A 15,096-nucleotide genomic window follows, 5' to 3' on the forward strand; every position below is an offset into this window, starting at 1 on the left:
GGAATTGCCAAAGGCCTAAAACTAATCATTTTAGACAAATATTAGACCCTCTAACGTATTTCTTAGCAAATCACAAGTAAGCAAACAATCGAAATAAAGGACAATCATGCGAAAGTTAATAATTATATGGTGATAAATCAAATTCGGTCCCCAATATCTTTTCATCGAAATATTACTTCTATTCAGGCGGCGGGTTTCACGAGATATTCGGATCTTTCTCGGACTCTAAACCGACAAAATTATGTCGGTTTGAAAGTGTACCGATTCGCTATATTCAAATGAGTAAGTGGTCCATATATCTTTTGCCTCACAAATCACAATCGATTCTCTCTTTAGGGTTCCCAATTCAAGCAAATTAGGGCTTTTTCCTCTAGTGAATTATTATTACCAGCTGAAACAATGGAGTTAACAAAGGAATCGGAAAGTTTGCTCGACAACATTCGGCCACCGCTTCTCGAAGATGCAGGCCTCGAAGATTGTGCTCTACCACCGGAATTAATCAAGGAGGCATTCTTCAAAGCTGCCACCGCCGTACGATCTATGATTTCGGTATCGGACGACGAAGGCGAATTCGAAGGCCAGTGTGTGAAAACTCCATCGTCAATCGAGGATTCTACTAAGGATGCTCTTGTAGGAATCACGGAGGGTATTGACAACATTCCCGGAAGATGTATTACGGAGAAGGGCAGCGGCGGTGAAGTGCCGGAAGTAACGAGCGACGTGGTGGCTGGCAATGAGGATCCGGAAGAGGGCGGTGACTTGGTGGGTGGATCATCTCTTCCGGAAGGAGGTCAATCTTGTGTGGATGGACTGCAGGGTTTGGAGATAGGAGACAAAAGGGGGAAAATTAAGAAAAAGGAAGAGGAAGAAAGTGAGAAGCCAACTCTAGTTGAAGGTTTTGTATGAGCATATAATCATCGTAAGATATAATTCTAATTTTGCTGCATATCTTGTAAATTTCTTTGAATAATTGTAGTACTAGTATTAGACATGTACTAAAACATTTTCTATTTGAAGTTTAACTGATGGAATCATATTTTTAGTTGTATGTTCTTTTTTCAAGATATTTTGATTTTTACACCTAAATTATTTAGAAATATCATTTTTTTTCTGTTCAATTTGCAGATTTTTACATCGAATTTATTTCCACTAAAATGTGGTAGCTGAGACATTAAATAAATGAACTCGTTTCTTTAAATTGAATTTGGAGTTGAAGGTCGTGCAGATGCCATGATTCAGTTTGTTGGGCTTGGTTTAGGTGTTAGATGTTGATGCCTTTTTAATGTTTACTAGTACCAACAATGAGGCAAAACTATCACACCACACCAAATTGGTCATTATATAAATGAGACTTCGATAGCATATTCAAACGAACATCCAAAAAAAAAAAAAAAGTTGTCATAGCCATTCGTACCAGGAATATTTACTTCATTTTGATCTAAAATATGAATACCGTATTATCTATGCTTAAATTGGTCCCAACGGGAAGATGAACAACTTGTGCATGAATTTTGCTTCTGCGCGAGGGTATAAATATAATGATCAGTTGAAAAGTACAGTATTTTGAAAATATAGCACAATTTCAACTATTGTAACACCCATATGCATCTTTTCAATCACAAACACTAACTTAAGCTAAGGTTACTCTGATTATTAAATTTAATCTACCATAGTCATGTAATAGAGTGTCAATTCTTGTTTGTCCAATGAAGTACGAAAATGATGGAACACGTTTACGATACATAGTCTTTTTTGTTTTATTCAATTTAAGTATTATAGTGACTCAACTCATATGTCTTGCAAACACACAATTCATCGTCATCAGTATTAATAAATAGCAGTTCAGTAAGATATCAACTCACACATGGAAATTAAATACTCCACTAGTGAAGATGGGCCATGATGAGTTGGATTTAGCTGATAGAAATTGTTGACTTTATATCGCCACTTAAACGTACAACTGGGACCGTAGGGGCCTATGCCCCAATTCTCAACTTCATAAATTCTATATATAGCATCTTATTTAATAGGGAAAATTGTATATAATAGTAATAATTTAAACTAAATGTTATAAATATACTTTGATTTAATTGTAGCAAACTATTGCTATTTTCGCCACTCTCCCTGGTGGAATCTCGCTCGTCACTCTCGTTTGGTGGCAGTCTAGCTCGCCCTCTCTCGCTTTTATACAAACACAAATGTATAAAATGTGTTTGTGTTTGTATAAAGTGAGAGGAAATTGTATATATACATATATTTTCGTTCTCCTCTCCCAGATCTCACTCGCCAGTCGCCAGTCGCCACTCTCCCAAATTTCGCTCGCCACCCTCGCCTCTCTCGCTTATACAAACAGAAACAAAATGTATAAATTACGCTTTTGTTTTGTATAAAGCGACAGAAAATTATATATACACATGTAAATATATATATCTTCGTCCTATACACTTATAATTATACAATACAAATATTTCTCTGCCCAGTTTTCTTTTGTCTTTCTTTCTTTCTCGTTTTATACATACACATATTATACAATTGATCTTTTGTATACAACTGCTTTCTTTTGTATATATATAGCGAATTATACAACTATTTTTTTTGTATATGTATAGCGAATTATACATATGTATATTTGTTATGGAGCGTAATTATACAAACTTTGCTATAACATACAAATATGAATTTTGTGTTTGCTATATGTGAAAGTTGCTCTATTTAATAGTGTATCTAATGTACTGTTGAATTTTTTATTTTTATTTTTCTCCAATGAGCAACATTACATTACATTACATTACAGATACAAATAAATCTTAGTTAATGGTAGTAATTAGTGATGACGTTACATAAATGTACGAGGAAGGACTTTTCATTGCTACACTATGTCCCATCATCTTATCTAACATATACCTAAATCATTGCTAAGCCAACCCTACATTTATATTCAAAATTATTTGAGTACTATTACTTTGAAATTGACTACTTCTCTATGTGAGGAGATGCTTATTGGTTGGTCAAGTGCCAAATGATAATTAAGAATAAACTCAATAATTTCAGTACCACGAGTTTCTATATCTTAGTTTACGTCTGTAGGTTGTAGCAATGAAAAGGCTCAATAAATTAAAAAAACTTTTGAGGAAAACGAAGAGAGAGAGAGGAGGGTGAAGGTAGGACGCAAGAAGTTTATCCAAATTTTAAAAAGTAATTTCTTTTAATGTTGATATAAGACTAAAACTAATAATTTTATAATATTTATAAGTAGATATTGAATTTCATTAGCTTTTTTTTTACCTAGAGTTCTCACAAGGGTCATTTATTAATACAAGGAATAAAGATTTAGTTAATTTGGAAATTATTTATTCCATCATTTGTACTATCTTTGTGCATCCATCCTTCGTACTTAATAAAATTTCTTACTCGAGCTGAGAAAGTAGTCATCTCAACTTTCAGCATTTAAATTGGCGTGACAGTATTACCAGCTGTTAACAAAGAAGGACAAGTTTGGCCAAGTGCGAGAAAAATAATGAAAGGCATAGTAAAAAATTGTCATTAAAGAGCTGAAGCAAGCTGATTTCAAACGTTGTCAAAAAGCAAAAGTGTACCTTCAGTTGTTGTGCGACTTGCGAGTACCTGTCTCCTCTGTATTGATATTGGAAAAGTTCCAACTCTCAACTCATAAAGTTGCCTTCCTTTTTTCTACTTCAATTCCAAAGTTGCTATTTTTCTTGTATCTACTTTTGTAATTCTTAATTATTCTTGTTTCTAATTTGAGCTTATTTTCCAGGTTTCTGACTTGGGTCAATATTTATTATTGTCTATCTTAGAAGAGTGAAAAGGTGGGGACTCAGAAATTGATGGCTAAAACTGGATTTAAATTGGAGGGTTTGAGAAAATTTACAGTTGCTGTGAGAGGTTTGCTTGTTCTAGCTTTAACTATTGTTGCTTCTGGGGAGCAAATTCCATATGAGACCACTTTGAGCAACAATGGAACAACTCATAGCTATGAATCAAGTTACTTATTTGATCTATTCAATATTCTTTGGAGAAAGAGTGAGATTCATTACCACCATGTTTGGCCTGTAAGTTCAAGTTCTTACCTGTACAACAGTTTTTACTTTTTATGGCATATTTATGAGATCAAATGATAACTGATATGATGATTCATAGATGGATCCAGAGTTTAAACATGAAAAGTTCAAATCTTTAAGTTTTTTTTAGCACCTAACTTATTGTAGTTCTCAAATTATGGCTTCAATTTCTTTTTTTATCTTGATTAATTCCACGAGATAACTGCCAACTTCCACAAGCATCATGTTCCAGGTATCGCTGTCCACCGAGGCTAGTTTGAACCAGGGACCTCATTGACCACTAAACCACACCATTGGATGCAATTCAAAACTTAATGGAGTACTTGTTAAAATGTTACGAGATTTTTAGCATATATATCCATGTTTTGTGTTGAAAACGGGTTTAGTTGAATCAATAATGCATAAGCGGCACCCACCTCTGTGACGATTGACTAGCTCAAAAGCTGTTTTTTTTTTTTTTTGGCTGTTTGAGTTTTGGGCAAGATGTTGATGTAATGAAGTGGATGTTGTCAAAGAGAGTTTTATGCAATGCAGGAACTGGAATTTGGGTGGAGGCTGATTGTTGGTTCAGTAATTGGATTCTTTGGTGCTGCTTTTGGGAGTGTAGGAGGTGTCGGGGGAGGGGGTATCTTTGTCCCCGTGCTTACTTTGATCATTGGATTTGATCCAAAAACATCAACTGCAATATCAAAATGTAAGAGTTCATTTATAATCTTATTAGTTTCACACACACTTGTAATTGAAACTTGATTTTAAGAGGTCAAACTTCTTGTTTGATATTACTCCAAAGTGCTTGCAAATACTTTGTGTCTTTTAGTAGCTCGAATCTTTGTTGTGGCCTTCTGAGAGGAGTCCCAAAATTTCCTTTTTCCTTTTGTATTTCCTAGATTAAACACATTTTGCAACATCATTATCTTCATGCTTTACGCCATTTTTTGCTTTTCTCGACAGGTATGATCACTGGTGCAGCGTGTGCAACTGTCTATTACTGTCTTAAGCTGAGGCATCCATCACTTGACCTGCCCATCATTGATTATGATCTAGCTCTTCTTTTCCAACCAATGTTGTTATTGGGGATCAGTATTGGAGTTGTACTAAACGTACTTTTTGCTGAGTGGATGGTTACAATCTTATTGATCATTCTTTTCTTAGGTAACTGCTATTTTCAGCTGCAATTTTGTCTGTTTTGTCAGTATGTATTCTGATTGGTTGTGGGACTCTTAGCTGCATCAACCAAGGCATTCTTCAAGGGCGTTGAGACATGGAAGAAAGAAACTATTATTAAAAAGGTTGTCTCTTGGTCCTTTTCTGTGATTGTAGAGAACAAGACAAGAATGTCTTTTAGTATATACTCGTAATACATCTAATTTCTTTCACGTCCAGGAAGCAGCTAGGCGCTTGACATCTAATGGTGAGTGCCGATTTTCTCTATCTTCTACACCTCAACAGGGATATTTGAAAATCTGTGTAATATTCTAAAACTGAAATCAGATGCTGGTGTTGAAGAAGTTGCATACAAGCTTATACCTGGAGGTCTGAAAAATGATTCTACTTTTTCAAAGGAAGTTTATAAAGCAAAGGAGGTAATTAATACTCTCTGTGTCACAAATTCTTTCACACACTAAACTTTTCTGTCCATCGCAATCTAATCGACTCCTTATAAACAATTTCCTAGTTTATATTTTTTCCTGAATTTAGATGTGCCATTTCTTCAATGCTGATTTCTTGAGCTACTCCAGGTCTCAATTTTTGACAATATGTACTGGAAGGATACCGCCAGACTTATTGCTGTCTGGATCATAATCCTATTTCTGCACGTCTCCAAGGTTCCTGCTTTTGTTACTTTTACATGTTGATGATTACATTCTGTGCTTTCATGCAATATTGCCTTACTGATTTGGAGATCCTTTTTTATATACAGAATTATGCCCCAACTTGTTCCACGACATATTGGACCTTAAGCCTCTTGCAGGTAGTTAATTGTTATTTAGATGTAAACGGAACTGTTTCTCAGAGTAAGTAATTCGCCCCTCCTCATTCACATGTAAATCTCATCAATTGTATCAATGTCATTCGACAGAAATGAATTAGATTATAAGTTGTGTGATCTAAGCTTGTATGGTATTGATTGATAATTTGTATCTTTCCCCTGCTTTCTGGTCATGTCGAATGAGCCAAATGAGCTTCTCCTTCACTTAAAAAGAGAATTTTGACTAAGAAAGTTACAATTTATATTTATCTTACTTTCAGCTCCCCATCGCTGTTGGAGCTTCTGCATATGAAGCTGTTTGCTTGTACAAGGGATCAAGGGTGATTCTTTCGAGTGGAGAAGCAGAAATAACATGGAAAGTGCATCAGTTGATTCTCTACTGTTGCTGCGGCATTTTGGCTGGTATAGTTGGTGGTCTGCTAGGTCTTGGTGGTGGATTCATTTTGGGTCCATTGTTTCTGGAGATAGGGATTCCTCCTCAGGTGCATTTCATCTCTTTTAATACTTCCAGTTCGGAACATCCTGATGATTAAAGAGAAAAGAAGTATCTTGTCCTAAATTAAACAGTTGTAGTTTCTCAAAGAGGCACTCACACAGGTAGTATTTTTTTTGAATGCAGGTATCAAGTGCTACTGCTGCTTTTGTGATGATATTTTCCTCCTCCATGTCCGTCATACAATATTACTTGCTAGGACGTTTTCCAGTACCATATGGTAAGGGTGATGCTTTGAAGCCTTAAAAAAGAATCATCTTCTTAGATAGGTGGTATTCGAGCAATTACATTCAATAATTCAAAGCTCGTAGGAATGATTGGTAATGAAGAAACCTGGGAATCTGTTTACTTGTTTACTAACACGTTCTTTTTTTCTCTGGATATGTTTCAGCACTGTATTTTATTGCCGTGGCCAGTATTGCAGCCTTAGTAGGACAGCATGTTGTACGAAAAATAATTAGCATAGTTGGTAGAGCCTCTGTGATTATCTTCATTTTGGCCCTCACAATCTTTGTGAGCGCAATATCATTAGGCAAGTTTCTTGATGTTTTCACTCAGATGGAAGCATTCTCTACTTTTGATCATTGGCTCATTTATCTGGTAATGTCTGCAGGTGGATTTGGCATAGCAGACACGATTAAAAAGATCAACGAAGGACAACATATGGGGTTTGATAATATATGTGCATATAATCCTTAGGCAAAAAAATTGAATTCATTTCGTGTATTTGGTCATTATGGTTGTCAGCTTCAGGAAATCAACTTAGGCATTATAAATGTAAATTGTATTTGATGTGTACACAACTTAAAATCGATTGTTCACATTGACGGAGCCAATTTGCAGTATTTGTAAATGCTCGTCTATGATTGATAAGGCTCTCAACTGTTAAAACAAATATCTCGATTTCTTGACACACAGCTTCCCTATTTATTGGCTCTATGCGATGTGAATTTAGATTAGTTAGGTAAGTGGGTTACAAAGGAAACAATCAAGTGGAACTACCCCAAACATTTGCGATGAATTTGATGGGCTTGTTATCTTTAATTCCAAAACACATGCAAACTTGACTTGTTATAAGCATCAACATGTGATGTAATCCCAACAATTTAAATCATACAATATGCTCCAAATACATGTAGTAGTATACTATGTATTTAAATTCAGGTTTTGGATGGGGTTACAGAAATGTTCACGACTTCACGTCAATACAGTTAATTTGCTGATGATACTACTAGTTTACTCAACTGAGGACCTCTATCTCAACTCTCTGAAATATCTACTCATATAATCGGTAGGTATCATATATATGATGTATAATTCTCCTCGTCTTCAAACAATTAGCTTGTCCCTGCATGAAACTGTTTCCTATAGTTCATCTCTAATTTCACGATTGTGTTCTTTCAAATTCTTGTTGATGAGAGCAGCCAATTCTTTTGTGCTTGATTTTGTAGGAAGTGGTATCTACATAAGGAAATTCAACAGGGGAACTCATTAAAGGCGAGCAAGAAAAATAGAAATGATCAAATTGTATTATCATTAAAACTTACTGGATTTGTCTTTTCATCTGCTAAGTAGAAGAAAAGCGTTGGATAGTCATCAACCTGCTTGTTGGTAAGAGCAAATTCATTATTAATAGCTAATCAGAATCTTAAGGTACTAGCCATCTCCCTGCCATTTGACAGTAATTGTTTAATTTTGTTTTATTCCTTCTTATGATGCATTTCACTAAGATACTTTTTCTGGCCAAATTCATTAGCATAAAAATGGGATACTCTCTTGGCAGTTTATGCTAGACAAGATATAATTCAACTGTTTCTCAAGAAGAAATAAAAAATGATAGAACTGGCGCGAGACTATTTCAAGGTACAAATAATGTAACAGAGTTCAATTAGGCATATCTGTTGTTGGCTATCAGAAGAATCCATGCAGTGGACACAAAGAGTCAAGAAGAGTTTGATGGCAGAATCCTCTGAACTGATGGAGAGGAAGGAACTCTAATAAAGGAGATGTGTGCCTGCCCTTATCTGGATCTCTAAGGTGAATTTCTAAAGATGAAATTGTGTGTCAATAACATAATCCACAGTCAAATATTCTGAAGATATTGATATCAGGTTTTTGATGAAAGCAAATATCTGGCGAAAACATCTCATTACCAGCATTGTGTATCACAGAACATCTGTAGAGTTTTTTGTTAGTGGTGGATAGTAATTTAGGGTGGATTCTGGGGAAAAGGTTTGTAATTTGACATCCTTTTTCGAGAATTTTCTATTGATTCCCTTCTCTAAACTCAATCCACTTCTCCAAGGAGGAAAACTCGACCTTCTGTCATATATCTAGGAATGCTAAACGGAGTCGTAAATTAATGCATATTCTGCATAATGTTGGTTTGAGATGAATTTAAATGGAGAATCATGAATAGTGAAGATTCATATAGCTGACCCCAGTCCCCAACTTGTTTGGGACTGAGGCCTAGTTGTTGGTAACTTTATGTCTGGACAAAATATTCAGACAGGAATTTTTTCATCAAAAGCATTAAGGATCTGAGCACTGTATCAATTTAAATCAGACGAGTAAAGTTTTTTGTATTCTCACCTGTAATTTCGGATGTTCATTTAGGGAAGCATCTATCCTTGCAAAGATCAAGTTGTCCAAACCTTTGAAATGCTTGGCCAACTTCTCCATTTGCTTGCTTGTGGTTTCACAAGTTATGCACCATGGTGTGTATATCTTCAGCACATGAGTAGAGATGCATCATTATGAAAGTATAAGATTATGCAGAACATCTTTAATGTGAGTTTCCTCAACAAAGGAAAAAGTATGTCATTTTTCCTCTGCAGTTAATTCATATACCAAATGCTCAAGAACTCTAACAAACACTAAAGTAAATGAGACTGAAGTTTCAACAAGTGTCTGATCTGTGTAAAACAATACAAACCTCTAGAAGAATGTTTTCAGGACTGTTCAGGATCAATTCATCAAAGGTCTTACCAACAACTGTCAGAATGCTCATGTTCTTCTGCAATTATGGAGCAAAGGTTCTTTAGAGTTAATACAACTTTCTTTTATAAACATAACTATATCAAATTTTCCTCGGCTAATGTCAAGCAAAAAGGATCAGATAAAAAAACATAAGTTGCATCTGTAGTAGAAATTATGATTTAAAACAATTTCAGATTAGACCAGCACAGAACTTGATCAATCAACATAACAAAATCTGGCGCAGAGATGAGGCAGACCACAAAGTATGTTATGGCACTAAAGCAAGCTCCAGAACATGTGGATAAATTGATGCAAAACAGAAAATCTGATCAAAACTAGTAAAGTTTATGCTCAAACAACTGATATAGTGTAACAGAAGAAAGCTTGTTGAGCTATTATTACGAGTATGATGTGATACATTCTCTATAATCCAGAGAATCTTTCAGTCAGTTATTAGGGAAATTACCAGACCATTATGCCAGATACAAGCTACACTACTAACATAACTTGAATTAGGCAAGCTAAAGCACTGCAAATTATGTTTTCCTAATTGCCAAAACATAAACAGACATCATAAGAATTATTGTTAAAAGAACTTACGTTATCAGGAGTTGGTTGTGATTTGTAGTATGGTGACACGGTTCCACTCACAAGACCTGAACAAAAGTCCTGCAGAAATCAATCAGCAATGTGAATTTCAAATCATAATTTGAAGAAACCTAGAAAGAGAAAGTAATTAGAGAGATGTTGATACTTCTATGCTTGTTGGTGTGGTATCTGACTCCAACAAATATTTCAAGCTGCTACTGTAGTTGAAAGATACTACCTGTGCATCCACTCAAAGGAAAGTGTTGTCTGAGCAAACTTAATAAATAGCTAGTACCGAGAAGTTGAAAAATACTTCATGAAAAACTAACCACAGAGTCTTTTGATTCTTCTAGACCAACCATACTTAGGAAGGGCTTTGCAAGATTTTCCTCTCTAATATCTACAAATATGAACATTATCTGCAATCGAAAGGCAGATGTCAATCACACAAATCCAGTAAGGAAGAAAAATCTGCTTCACTAGATCCTGCCAAGAGAGAAACCTTTGATTTGAACTTTCTTGCAATGTCTTGCAAGGGTTCCACAAGTTTCTTGAAGTCATCAGGCTCAGCAATTATCAACACCTATATGCCATTGAAACATAGGTAAAAATCCAACAATTATCACAAATTAGTGCATCATTACAGTATGCTTATAAAATGCCAGAACTAGATATACATTGTACAGTGTGTTGGCTATTGTACAGTGTGTTGGCTGGAGAGATGAGATTTTCCTCATAAAAGTGTTTGTTACAAACTTTATAACCAACAGCAAAAGCCAAGTCCAGCCTGGTTAATCAACTATAGATGCTCAGAATTGTAATGAACTTTGTTAGTAGTCTCCTCTTCTTATTATAGGTGTTTTAACATATATTTGTGAAAGTAAAATGTCCACGCAAGAAAAAAAAAACGAAGAAATTATTGGTGTTACAGCTGACCTTCTGCTTCTCATGGATAAAATTGTTGACTCTATGCCAGCCCAAAGATGATTTAGATAAAATCAACACTTGGATATACAAGTGTTTCCACAAATATCAAAGACTAACATTGTTTCAACAATACAGGAGAACAGCCTTTGTCTTCTACACCTTTCTTTCATAGAGAAATGAAAGTCGTTGTATAATAAAATACTAACAAGTGCATGCGCATATGAATTACAATTGAATGGAGATGTCAAATGCTTTGGGAAAGGGAAGATGATATAAAGTACAATGAGTCAGGTGCAATAGTTACCTGAAGTTTGTTTGTGTTGGAGTAAACTCTAGCAGCGTTAAGTTCTGTAAGTACTGTAGTTAAGGGGAACTTGTTATCATCCAAAAACTGCAAGATTCCATCTGTACTGAAGCTTCCTTCTGCAAACCACATCAATGATGTGAATAGTGATATGCTATTAAGCAACGCAATGCTACTGAAAAAATCAAGTCTAGATTCAAAAATAACAGCAATGTTCCTAGAGATCATGGAATGATATATCCATTTAATCTTTACAAACTTTTAGCCATCCAATGAATAAGCAGTTGTAGATTTAACTGCTCAGCTGCAGGCATAGTCAGGAACAACCATCTATCGTGAGAGAATAGTAATGCTTGAGCTAGGAAGTGGTGTAAAATGTAACTCTGGAATCTAATAATAGGAAACCTACCATATTCAGTGTATTTCTCTGGCTCACTTTTAACTAGACCAAGGAAAACACTGGTTGGCTTAAAATCAGGGAAGAGGTGCTTGGCAATTTCTGCATTGTTAGTTTCCACAAACTGAATTTCACTGTCCATTTCGGCTGCTTTTGTAAATTCATCATAATCAGATCCCTGTGATTATACATGCATGTTAGAAGCAAATTCCACAAACTATTTTGTTCGGTAGACTATTTATATTTTGGTGAGACGAGGGAAATTCGACTAAAACAGGAAGGTAAACACCAAAAATGCCCTTATTATGTTGTATGCATTATAAAGCAGAAAACTAAATGTACGGAATGATTCCATAATTAACCAAACCATAGGTGGATAAAGTTGAATTGAACAAACAAATAACACTAAACTTCATTAGATGTTGTCCCCTGGGGGATCATAGGCAGTTATAAGACAAGAAATAAAACACGTAAAGGTGAAAACTAAACAATACTATTTACTAACTTCTATCAGAAGAAATGAAGTAGCAAAGATACTCTAAGAGATGAAGGATACATAAACAAAATCAACTTTTTAGGTGAAAAAATGAAAAAATAAGCAGCATATAGCAATAGCTACAAGGAAAAAGCAGCTAGAAATGTTTTTCCTTATCAACCATACTACTATTAAGCATTTATTTCTGTTTCAGATCAAAGAGAACTTACTTGGTACCAGTTTAAAAACGTATATGTCAAAAGCAAGTGTAACTGTGACATTTTGATAATATGCAGTCTTAGAGAACCCCTAATTTGCTTTAATTAAAATTTATTTGATTTTGGAATGAATTTTGATCCTGTATATAGAGGTATGAAACAGATGTGGCTGAACCCAACTAACCTGGGATTGAGGCAAAATTAATTGATTGATTAGACCTAGTGCTCACTTCAAGATTAGAAGTCCCTAGTATGTTAAGATACTTCTTTTAACTTAGAAGCTATGACACATTCTTGATTTCAATTTTGTATGAATAAACAAATTACACAAGTTTTCCAATTCCTAAACTGATAACAGAAAATTATACAAGTCAACTAAATGCCAAAAGAGACGAAAAGGTAATACCTCAAATTTCTCAAACAGACCAACCACAAACATAGAATGCTTCTTGAGAAAGTGTCTTGCCTCAGCATCTGAGCTAATTCTCATAATAGGTACACCTGTCTTCTTCCTTGCCCAGATAACAAGTTCTTCCCTGATTGATATGCGGACCACAGATGTAAATCAACAAATCGGATGCACATATGAAAGCACAACATAAAGAGCTACACAAGTCTGTCCTCCTAATTTTACTACTGTACTAGCTTACTACTCCCTCCTTTCCTATTTATGTGGCATTTTTAGTTTAACAAGAGTCAATTTGACTAATCTTTGAAACGAAATTGGCTTAGATCAAATCAAAATTTAGATATTCAAAAATTGCTTACGCGGAGAATCCACCAGTGTAAGGTTGAGAAGTGCCATTGACAAACAGAAGCAAAGTCGGGAACCCTTTGATCTCGAGAGTAGAAGCAACTTTAGGGTATCGTTCAGCATCAATCTTCGCCATCAAAAGCGGACTCCCCAATTCTTTGAGAGCAGTAGCAGCCTCAGCAAATTTCGGCATTAACTCCGCACTCCTGGCGCACCAGGGAGTGTAACCCAGAACCAAAACATACTCATTTCCATCAATTGCCCTCTTAGTATTGTCATTATTAAGCTCAAGTACTATTCTTTGAGCCTTACTTACAAACTCAGCTTCAGATTGTTTCTCATGATGCGCCCCTTCCGGTTTTTGCTGCAAATCTTCATCTTCATCTAATGCTATGAGTTCTTCCAAACCTTCCATGTCATCACCATCTTCATCATCTAAGTCAAGCTCAGAAGAAATTGATGGAGCCAAAAAGCTGAGCAAGAGAAGAAGGATTAAGGTAAAAAGGACAAATCTTGAAGAGGGTTTTGGAGTATACATGATAACTATTGAATGTAAAGATCAATTCTTGTTGGGATTTCTAGTTTTTATACTGAAAAATGGGTGCAAATTTGATTGGGATCTATGAAGATGTAAAGTGAAGTAAAAAGGGCGAGGGTAGTGTCACGGAAGAAGTGGGGGGCACATCGCTGAAGAAGGCTGACCAGAGTCTATATTTAAGTTGAACGTCAATCGCGCCACATTTTAATGCTATCATTTTTTTTTTAGCCCAATGTCGGTTCTCGCATTAGGAAGACTAATTTAGATTTTTATTGCCTAAGAGATTCATTTAAGGGATATTTCTTTATATAACGTAAATTGACTTTGATTCAGGAATTATCTACCTTTTTTTGTTTTGGTTAAATAGTCAAATACACACATACTCGTTTGGTTTCTTTTTAATTTTGAAAGTCAATCAGTATAAATTTTAAGATGTATTTTTTTACCATATTGATATGAAAAAACTGCAGTTTATAGTATTTTTTATATAGTTTTTGAATATCTAAAATTTTATTATAAAATATAGAATGAATGCAATCTAATTTAACTTTGAAAATTGTCAAATTGACTCTCGAAAAACGAAATATAACAACTAAAAAGGAATGGAGGGAGTACTTTCTCTTTGGAGTTTCATAGATTTTTTATTTTTTTGGTTTCCTACCTGAATTTTCTTACTGAACTATTACTAAATGTTTATAGAAACAAATTTTAACTATAATTTTTTCATATTTCTTATCTGAAATATCATTATTGTTTAGATGAAAAAAGTGACAATAGATTGAAATTGAAATGTGTTTCAACAAACATTTGGTGATAGTTTAGATTAAAAAACTCAAAAAAATCAAGCTATATTAAGTGTTTTTATTGGACACAAGGTTCCACTATTAGACACGTTTTCTATTGAAACCTTTTATATATTTATCAATGCTTTTTTAGTTAATGCTGAATGAATTCAATCCATTCAACCATACTTTAATAGTTGTTTAATGTTATCATTTGACTAACGGTTTCAGTCGGCAACGTAACGGTTGAAGAAATGTAAATATTGGAAAATTTAAGCTTTACATTATGGTTATCGGCATTAGGAATTAGGAAATATTGTAACTAAGTAAAATATAACACATAAAAAAAAAAGTTCTTTTTGTAGTTGCACATAAAGTTTGACCTATAAAATGCTAATTCCATTTTCAATTCCTTAATTGGTACATTTTCCATTAATTAGTACATTTTCTGATTTAAGTCAAATACAATGTCTTAAAATCCCGTTTTCGTTTACAATTTTTTATGCTATTGTTGATCAATCTATCTAAAAGTAAAACAATAGAAACTTGGAATTGGAACTCTTTTTTTT

General features: G+C 34.6%; 3 protein-coding genes across 4 annotated transcripts; 2 read left to right on the forward strand and 1 right to left on the reverse strand.

Moving 5' to 3' along the window:
- The first annotated feature begins 143 nt into the window (after nt 1-143).
- LOC125860417 (uncharacterized) lies at nt 144-1,023 on the forward strand. Its single transcript, XM_049540375.1, has one exon. It carries the CDS (start codon nt 400-402, stop codon nt 904-906), a length of 507 nt encoding a protein of 168 aa, XP_049396332.1. The 5' UTR covers nt 144-399; the 3' UTR covers nt 907-1,023.
- A 2,436-nt stretch (nt 1,024-3,459) lies between these two features.
- On the forward strand, nt 3,460-7,436 carry LOC125860413 (sulfite exporter TauE/SafE family protein 3-like). 2 transcript variants are annotated; one of them, XM_049540369.1, is made up of 13 exons: nt 3,460-3,620; nt 3,819-4,073; nt 4,617-4,776; nt 5,034-5,234; nt 5,307-5,371; nt 5,466-5,493; nt 5,574-5,665; nt 5,822-5,908; nt 6,004-6,054; nt 6,333-6,554; nt 6,692-6,785; nt 6,957-7,097; nt 7,179-7,436. In XM_049540369.1, exons 2-13 carry the CDS (start codon nt 3,849-3,851, stop codon nt 7,262-7,264), a joined length of 1,452 nt encoding a protein of 483 aa, XP_049396326.1. In that variant the 5' UTR covers nt 3,460-3,620; nt 3,819-3,848; the 3' UTR covers nt 7,265-7,436. The 2 variants fall into 2 exon arrangements, with proteins under 2 accessions (XP_049396326.1, XP_049396327.1); XM_049540370.1 differs by having other exon boundaries at nt 3,480-3,616.
- Nucleotides 7,437-7,631: 195 nt separating this feature from the next.
- Nucleotides 7,632-13,889, reverse strand: LOC125860412 (protein disulfide isomerase-like 1-6). Its single transcript, XM_049540368.1, has 12 exons — nt 13,222-13,889; nt 12,860-12,989; nt 11,773-11,938; nt 11,364-11,482; nt 10,635-10,715; nt 10,462-10,551; nt 10,299-10,370; nt 10,145-10,213; nt 9,501-9,581; nt 9,158-9,292; nt 8,113-8,166; nt 7,632-8,026 (listed from the first exon to the last, which is right to left on the reverse strand). The coding sequence occupies exons 1-12, from the start codon at nt 13,743-13,745 to the stop codon at nt 7,931-7,933; spliced, it is 1,617 nt and encodes a 538-aa protein (XP_049396325.1). The 5' UTR covers nt 13,746-13,889; the 3' UTR covers nt 7,632-7,930.
- Nucleotides 13,890-15,096: the final 1,207 nt, after the last annotated feature.

This window comes from Solanum stenotomum, chromosome 3, assembly GCF_019186545.1.
Source record: "Solanum stenotomum isolate F172 chromosome 3, ASM1918654v1, whole genome shotgun sequence".
Classification (NCBI taxonomy): domain Eukaryota; kingdom Viridiplantae; phylum Streptophyta; class Magnoliopsida; order Solanales; family Solanaceae; genus Solanum; species Solanum stenotomum.